Source organism: Phaseolus vulgaris, chromosome 5 (genome assembly GCF_000499845.2).
Source record: "Phaseolus vulgaris cultivar G19833 chromosome 5, P. vulgaris v2.0, whole genome shotgun sequence".
In the NCBI taxonomy this organism is placed as follows: domain Eukaryota; kingdom Viridiplantae; phylum Streptophyta; class Magnoliopsida; order Fabales; family Fabaceae; genus Phaseolus; species Phaseolus vulgaris.
This window is the reverse complement of record NC_023755.2, coordinates 31,250,860-31,258,738: the sequence shown is the minus strand read 5'-3', so window position 1 is coordinate 31,258,738 and position 7,879 is coordinate 31,250,860. Positions and strand designations below refer to the sequence as shown.

Below are 7,879 nucleotides of genomic sequence, written 5' to 3'. Positions count from 1 at the left end.
TAACTCATATCTAGTACGGATAAGTTTATTAACTACAAAGTTTTATCTGATATAATTTTTATTATCATTATTATTTTTAATTGACAAAACCTAGTTAGAAAATATTGTATAAAAAATTAGAAAAAATCATACGCACATATAAATAAGTATATATATATATATATTATGATTTTTCTTCTTCTAAGATATTATTTTTACCATCACATTTTTATTTTAAAAATAATTTCCTTACATTACTTGGTAGTATTTCTTTTAGGTGATCAAATGACCATTGAAAATCTTGACTCTGAAGACATTAATAATTGAATAGTTGGATTAGAGTTTGATCTTATTGATTTATGTATATTTATTTTAACTTGTGAAATTAAATTTATTTTAGGAAGATTAACTTGTTTGGTAAATAATCGGTAATCATTTAGTCTTGTTGGGGTTCTATATTAACTAATGGGTTAACGAACCATTCCAACTCTCTTTAGTTAAAAAAATTTAAGAAAATTAAAACTTAAAAACTTAATTATAAGTTTAAAATTTAAGTCATTATTGAATTTAAATTGACCCTATCTAAATTTATTTAGGTAACACGCTAAACTCAATTGTCTGGTTGGGGTTCCATGTTAACTGAAGGGTTAACGAACCATTTTAACTTGCTTTAGTTAAAAAATAAAATCTAAGAAAATTAAAACTTAAAAACTTAAATTATAAGTTTAAAATTGAAGTCATATTATTGAATTTAAATTGGCCCAATAAGAAATTTATTCATGCAACACGCTAAAACACAATAAGAAATACTTAATTCAAGTAAGTCACAATTTCTTTTTTTAATATAATATGTTTTGGAGGCTTTTTTTGACAAATTTCCTATTCATTGACAAATTTTAGATTAATTTATTGTAAAATTCTTAAATATCTCGAGTAGTAGGAGAAAAGTTTTACTCTTAAGAAAATTTAGATATTTTAAAATCCAGAGAATTTATTGACTTACAAAACTAGAGATAAAGTAAGAAATTTAAAAACTTCCTAAAAAATTAATAAGATAATAAAATAGTAAAAATTAAATTAAATACAAATTTAAAGTCATAAACCAATCATATCTATTATATCTTGCCAGATAAAAGTCATTAATGACATTTATTAGGAAAAACACAGAAAGAAACATTTATCCGACTCACTTTTTGCTTGGCTCCAAATCCATCTTCTGAAGATTCAACAACAGATCTTCTGAATTCAAGTAAGCTTTGTTTGCCGAGTTTGATATGGTATGGGCAATCTCTCTAGCTGCTTCTATCTTCCTCAGTGTGATAAATGCTGGATTCTTCTGAATAGCCTGTCCAATCAGTTGGGCGCTTTGTGCTTCACCCTGTTTTCATTAAAGGTTCGTAACAAAGGTCAGGGAGAACTGAATACTTACGAAGCAAAAGTGGTCCAAAACGGCAAACTGTCAATAGAAAACAATGTAAACTAAATTTTAAGTCTCACTTCAACTTGACAGGCAGATTTACTAACAGATCATTTGATACCAAGACCTAATCAGAATAATGGCAGTATAGTTTACCAACAAAAATAACACATTTTCCATAATATACAATCGGTCAATTGTTTCCTTGTGCATTTTTCTCCTTGGGAATATTACCTTGTATTAGAAATATAAAAAATTACAGCAACTCCTTCTAAGCATCAAAACAATAATTGTATCATCTAAGCATTAATAACTTGTCATCACCTGAGCTCTAATTACAGCACTTTTCTTGTCTTGCTCCGCTTTTTCCACGACAAATTTAGCCCTCTCAGCTTCTTGTGCAGCCACCTGCTTAGCTTCAATTGCGGCAGTAAACTCCTTGCCAAAAGTCAAACTAGTAATTGACACATCATCAAGGACAATATGAAAGTTAGCTGCCCTCTCAGTCAGAATCTTCCGAATCTCCCGGCTAACGGCCTACAAAGATTGAGATCAGTTTAAATATTAAAGTTTAAACACTCTCTTTGTGCTAGAACTAAATATTTCAACTCTAATGAGAAAACATTCTGTGAAAAATAAAGAAATTATGAAATGCGAACGAACCATCCTAAGATTTGGTTTAAAAAAATACATATTCTGCTATTGAGTAATGATAAACTGATTTCAGCCTAATATATTTCAACAGACTAATCGTTAACAGCAACTAGAAATCTCTTTTAAATATATATTAGAGCTTTCATGTATCATATGGACAAGGTTTGCCTTACCTCTCGCTGAGTAATTAGCTGGCTGGCATTGTACTGGGCAACCACGGCTTTCAAAGTTTCGTGTATGATTGAAGGCAAAACCCTTTCATTATAATTCTCTCCAAGGGTCCGATAAACTGTAGGTAATTGATTAGGCAAAGGGCGAGTAAGAACTCGAAGTCCAATTTTCACCTGTATAACATGAATGTGCAATACAAGAAGAAAAGGTCAATATTGTACATTTAAATATTTTAAAACATAAAGTGTTTGAAATTGGTTTCTGGAAAATCAAACATACTGGATTACCTAGAGAGTGTTAATTGAAACATCCAACATCTTATCATTTACAGAGGAGCTAAAAAGGGCATGAAATAGACCAGGACAGTAGGAAAAAGGAAATTATGCAAAGAGAGTAGAGTATGGGAGATTGAAATATGGGATATGAAACTTTTGCATAAGATATTTAGACTTCAAATCCAATAATCAAATGTATAACATTTTCAAAATTAAAAAATAAATTACTTTAAAACACCAATGGGAGATTGTGAAAATCTGTTTGCATAATTGAAGATTAGGGGCCCCTGTCAGGTTCTAAAGTTAAGCTGACATGAAAATGAGATAGATGTTTATCATTAGTGTCTCACTTTACACAGATGACACTCATTTGTGATAACCAAGTTGTCCTTTATATTGCCTCAAATCCAGCATTCTATGACAGAATCAATCATATTGAGATTGATTGTCTTGTCACTTAATCCAAAAAAAGATTTTATTTGGAAACATTACTACTCAATTTGTTGATTACAATAATCAATTGGTAGATGTCTTTACCAAATCATTGTAGGTCCTAGAATTGATTATATATCTAACAAGCTTCGTGCATATGACTTATATTTTCCAGATTGAGAGTGTTAGATGTATTTTATATATGAGCTTGAGCCCATCTCTATGTAATGATAAGGCACACTATGTATGTGTGTGTTTGTGTTTCTGTGCTGAGCAACACATGCAGTGATTCCATCACAGATGACTCTACCATTTTTCTCTACAAGTCCCAATGCTAGCCACTAGTTTAGAATGTATTCAACTAGATAAAAGAAACAATATACCAACAGATCCATATTATTATTAAATCTTATAATTTGAACTTAGCAAGGTAACTAACTTAATGCACCAAAAAAGAATCTTGCAAACAGCATCCATGCAAAACCTTAAACATTGCTTCCCCAGTCAATTGAAGTAGAGATAGGAGTCCAAATTAAAAATAGCATGTCTAGAAAAGTAAAATAAACTAATGAATGTACATTTTACAAACTGATGATAGTTGTTTCATGATTGTGGCAATCATGTCAGTGGTCAAACATAATGGAATAAATCTCAGGTGAGAATGTTATGATAGTTGTTTCATGATTGTGGCAATCATGTCAGTGGTCAAACATAATGGAATAAATCTCAGGTGAGAATGTTATGATAGTTGTTTCATGATTGTGGCAATCATGTCAGTGGTCAAACATAATGGAATAAATCTCAGGTGAGAATGTTACTTGGTTAACTACAGTATGCTCCAGTTACAAAAATGTATTTAACAGGACATGATAACGTCCATACATGCAAACCTCCATCAAAATAGGAATGAAGGGTCAAAATTCCAACTGCAAATCAATAGGAAAGTAGAATGAATTTCAATTACATGAATACAATCCGAACTAGATCAGATTTGTTTTTGTAGGAAGGGGACATGATAGTTGCAAGCATTTGATACAAAAACCACATCTCTGCACCAACACACAAATATTAGCAAAACGTATTTACCATCTGTAGATCACGACTCCCAGATGTACTCTCAACTAGATGAGGCCGAGCACGGACATCATAGATGACTGGCCTCTCAAACCAGGGAATTACAAAATGAGTCCCTTCGGGATAAACCTGCATATTAAACAACAGACCAATTTCATGACCAACACCAGAACTAAACCTAAACATTGCCAACACTTAAAATGAGAAGGTAAATTGCTCTTTTGAATAACATCATCCACAACAGAAGGAGTGCAAAAGTCATATCCAGGCAATAAACTAACTATCATGAAAATAATACAGTAAATAGCAAACTATTACAATTTTCAATTCATTTCATATAATATGGCGAAACACTAACCTCGTCTTTGATACCAACTAGCCGGTTGAAAACAATAGCTCGGTGCCCTCCTTCAACATTGTAGAGACTATTAGCAGCCGCATACACACCAATTCCACCGATAATCCCAAGCTTCAGCAGCGCAGAGGCCGCACCACCACTTGGAACATTTGGAATTTTCATGTTCTTCATATTCATCTTTCTATCTAATTCAACAGAAATGCAAAATAACAAAAATGTCATGAACAATCACGGATATCAGAGGAAAGAAAAGAGAGCCAAACGATCAAAGATCAACAAGCTTAAAAACAAGAAATGAAAGGGAAATTAGAAAACATTAATCAAATGATATGAAAATTCTCAAGAATGGGGAGAAAATAGAATTGAAAAATCAAGCTGACCGAAAAGGAACTCGAGCTAGGTTGTGCAACAAGATTATCCCAGGGAAATGGGAAAACGATATACCTTGGAATTCCAATGCCGCTGAGAGTGAAGGGTTTGAGGTAGTTGGGGGGTTTATGCAGCGCCTATGTAGGGTTTAAACTTTTCCAACAAGAAAAGAAGACCGGAGTTCTGTGACGACGCAAATGAGTGATGAAACTAATTGGGTTGGGCTTTTTGGACTGTAAATCGCCATAAGCCCAATGAACAAAAACAATATATTTGCAACTTATATATCCCTGTACTACGTTGATGTGCAAAGCAAGGGGCTTCTTCTAATACATTTCATATTACTTTTCATGTGAAAAAATTATTTTCACATCAATTTAATTATAAATTTATTTTTTATTATATTTTTCTTATTAAAACTGTTACATCAAAAAGTTGTATATAACTAATTGTATCATTTTCATTACTAAAACCATTGGGAATTTAAAATTATTCAAAAATAATGATTAAAATTAATGTACAAATTATAAGAAAATGTGTTGGCAAGACACAATCTTATAATTTTTAATAAAAAAATATATTAACTTTTTTTTATTAAAACACATTCCTTGGAATAGTCTTGAAAGGATATATACATTATAATTAATTGTAAAAAGTAAAAACGTTACAAAACAACAAAATTCACTTACTTTTTTGTTTTTGTTTTTCCTGGTTAGCATTTTATACTATACAACTAGTCTATTTATACATACATGGTCCGGGACATTCTTCTTGTGGCAAAAACTAATTTAGAATGTGTTATTTCCTTTAAAATCTATTGGTGATATACATACACATTGAGAGAATAAGAGGGAAGTAATTAAAAATAATAATAATTAAAATATATGTTTATTTGGCTTAATGAAGTGTAATTCAAGGCACCTCTTCTTTAAAATAATAATTTTTTAAGGTGTTAATATATTAATTACAACTATTTATTTAACCTATACCATAATTATTACTTATAATGGTTAGAATTTAGTTAAGAAAATATTATTTCAAACAGAAGAAATGTAAAATAAACATTAAATATATGTAGGAAAGAAAGAAGCATTAAATACAAAGAATGAGGGTGAAACTCAATCAATCCCAACACAGTTTCTTTTGCCCATAGAAGAGAAAAGAGAGATTCAGAAAGAAAAGACGAGAAAAACACGACACATGCAGAGCTAAAGTTTTCTCAAGAGAGAGCTCCCATGCAGATCAACCCAACTCCAAGGATAACTCCAAACCCCATATTCCTCTCAGCCGCACCATTATCCTTCTGCCCCTCACCGGAGGGAGAAGGAGCGCCACCGGCCTTTCCAACGGTGGTAGTTTCAGGGCTGCTTTTGGGAGATTTCGGAGACGGAGCCGCGGGGGACTTCTCTCCGAAGAGCTCCTCTGGCAACAACACCTTGTCCACCTGGTAAACCGCCAGCGGGAACTGCTGCCTGAGGGCGTTGTTGACCTGGGTTTCCACCACCCCGGAGGAGACGTTGACCTGGTTCCCTTGGCCGGTGAAGTTGAGCCCCCATGAGCCATCACTGCCAGAGGCTTGCGTTCTGACAGGGTTGCTGACGGTCAAGAGATCAGCGAGAGAGTAGTACTTGGGAGTGACATGATAGAGGATGAGCTGCACTTTCTGCTCATCACTGAGATGGTTGAGAGCCCCAGATTTGAGGTTCTGGAAAGCATTGTCAGTGGGCGCGAAAAGGGTGAACCCTTGGGAGTTTGACTTGAGTTGACTCTGGATTTGGATTAGTTGTTGAGAGTCATTCAAGAGACGGATAAGGGTTGTGTATTGGCCACCTTTTTGGAGGATGGCAACAAGGTCCACGGCTCCGGAGGAAGGCGCAGGGGCTTGAGCTTGGGCTTGGGCCTGGGCCTGAAGAATTAAGCAGAAAGAACAGAAGAGAATGAGAATGAGAGAGGTGAAGGCCATGTTGAGCAAAAGTGTGAAGCGATAGAAAGTGAGAAGAGAAGAGAAAGTGTGTGGGGGTGTGTGGAGAATGGAGGGGTTTTTATTTGGTTTTGGTGTTGGTGTTTGGTTGTTGAGACTTTGTTGGCATGAGCTGGCTCGTGGCTTGCAAATAGCGATAAGAAATGGCTTAGTTGACAAATGAGAACCAGAAAATGCACATAAAGTTAAAGGGAGGATATGAAGAGGACACCTTGTGAAGAATAGTCTCTTGTGGTTAGGAAAGAGAAACAATGTTGAAGAATGAAAAAGAAACTGATTCAACCGGTGATTAAACTTTCAGCCAGAGATGAAGTCAAACCTAATCTTTCCAATTACAAAACTTAATGCAGTAATTCAGAAGCTACTTAGATCTGATTTCTTGGATCACACATGCACTGTTGTTTATTCAATTTCCAAAATTCACTACTTCTTTTTAGATTCCACAACTTGTGAGAATACAGAATTTTTCATGTCATTTTTTAGTATTTTATTTGATACATCATTAGTGTAGAGATTGTTATATTATTAATTCTTCAAAAAATATTATGGATATAAATTTTAAAATTATCATTGTAAAGTGATAAAATATTTAGACTGGGGAGACACTATTTTAATTTTTTAAGTAGGGACATGCAGAGACAGAGACAAGCAGAGAAGAGAAGAATGGTCTATTTGTTATGAAAATGAAGAATATATATATGAAGAATGAAAAAAATTTACGATAATAAATGAAATTTAACGTGGCTGCAATCTTAGGAATAAGTGGGCAAGCATAAAGTAGCTTAAATGAATTGCAATTTGCAATGAGAGATGAAGTCAAACCTAATACAGTCCCAAAAGGTTTGTACAAGGTAAAAACTTAATTTCAATATCTAATACCATAAACCCTTAAAAAAACTAAATCCTACAAGTGTTGTCCTATTTTTTGTTACTTTATTTTTCCACCCACCTTTGTTTTGGAGTGCAGTTTATTCATACACTCATTTGGTGGATGTAGCAGTGAAGAAAAGAAGGTAGAAAACATAAGTTATAAGAAAACTAGGAAAGAGAAGTTAATTCCTGTATATGGTTTAAATTTCAACAGAATTGTTGATTGTGTAAAAATAATTGATGATCAAATGATTATGAGCGTAATGGCCGTTGAAGAATATACATCGTATGGATGGATG

General features: G+C 33.3%; 2 protein-coding genes across 4 annotated transcripts; both read right to left on the bottom strand.

Moving 5' to 3' along the window:
- Positions 1 to 1,042: 1,042 nt before the first annotated feature.
- LOC137835428 (prohibitin-1, mitochondrial-like) lies at positions 1,043 to 4,944 on the bottom strand. Of its 3 annotated transcripts, none has more exons than XM_068643938.1 (6): positions 4,805 to 4,944; positions 4,361 to 4,545; positions 4,015 to 4,131; positions 2,224 to 2,394; positions 1,721 to 1,933; positions 1,043 to 1,357 (listed from the first exon to the last, which is right to left on the bottom strand). In XM_068643938.1, the coding sequence occupies exons 2-6, from the start codon at positions 4,535 to 4,537 to the stop codon at positions 1,166 to 1,168; spliced, it is 870 nt and encodes a 289-aa protein (XP_068500039.1). In that variant the 5' UTR covers positions 4,538 to 4,545; positions 4,805 to 4,944; the 3' UTR covers positions 1,043 to 1,165. The 3 variants fall into 3 exon arrangements, with proteins under 3 accessions (XP_068500039.1, XP_068500040.1, XP_068500041.1); XM_068643939.1 differs by having other exon boundaries at positions 4,361 to 4,541; positions 4,805 to 4,932; XM_068643940.1 differs by having other exon boundaries at positions 4,741 to 4,906.
- An 836-nt stretch (positions 4,945 to 5,780) lies between these two features.
- On the bottom strand, positions 5,781 to 6,873 carry LOC137835429 (fasciclin-like arabinogalactan protein 13). Its single transcript, XM_068643941.1, has one exon. The coding sequence runs from the start codon at positions 6,690 to 6,692 to the stop codon at positions 5,949 to 5,951; it is 744 nt and encodes a 247-aa protein (XP_068500042.1). The 5' UTR covers positions 6,693 to 6,873; the 3' UTR covers positions 5,781 to 5,948.
- Positions 6,874 to 7,879: the final 1,006 nt, after the last annotated feature.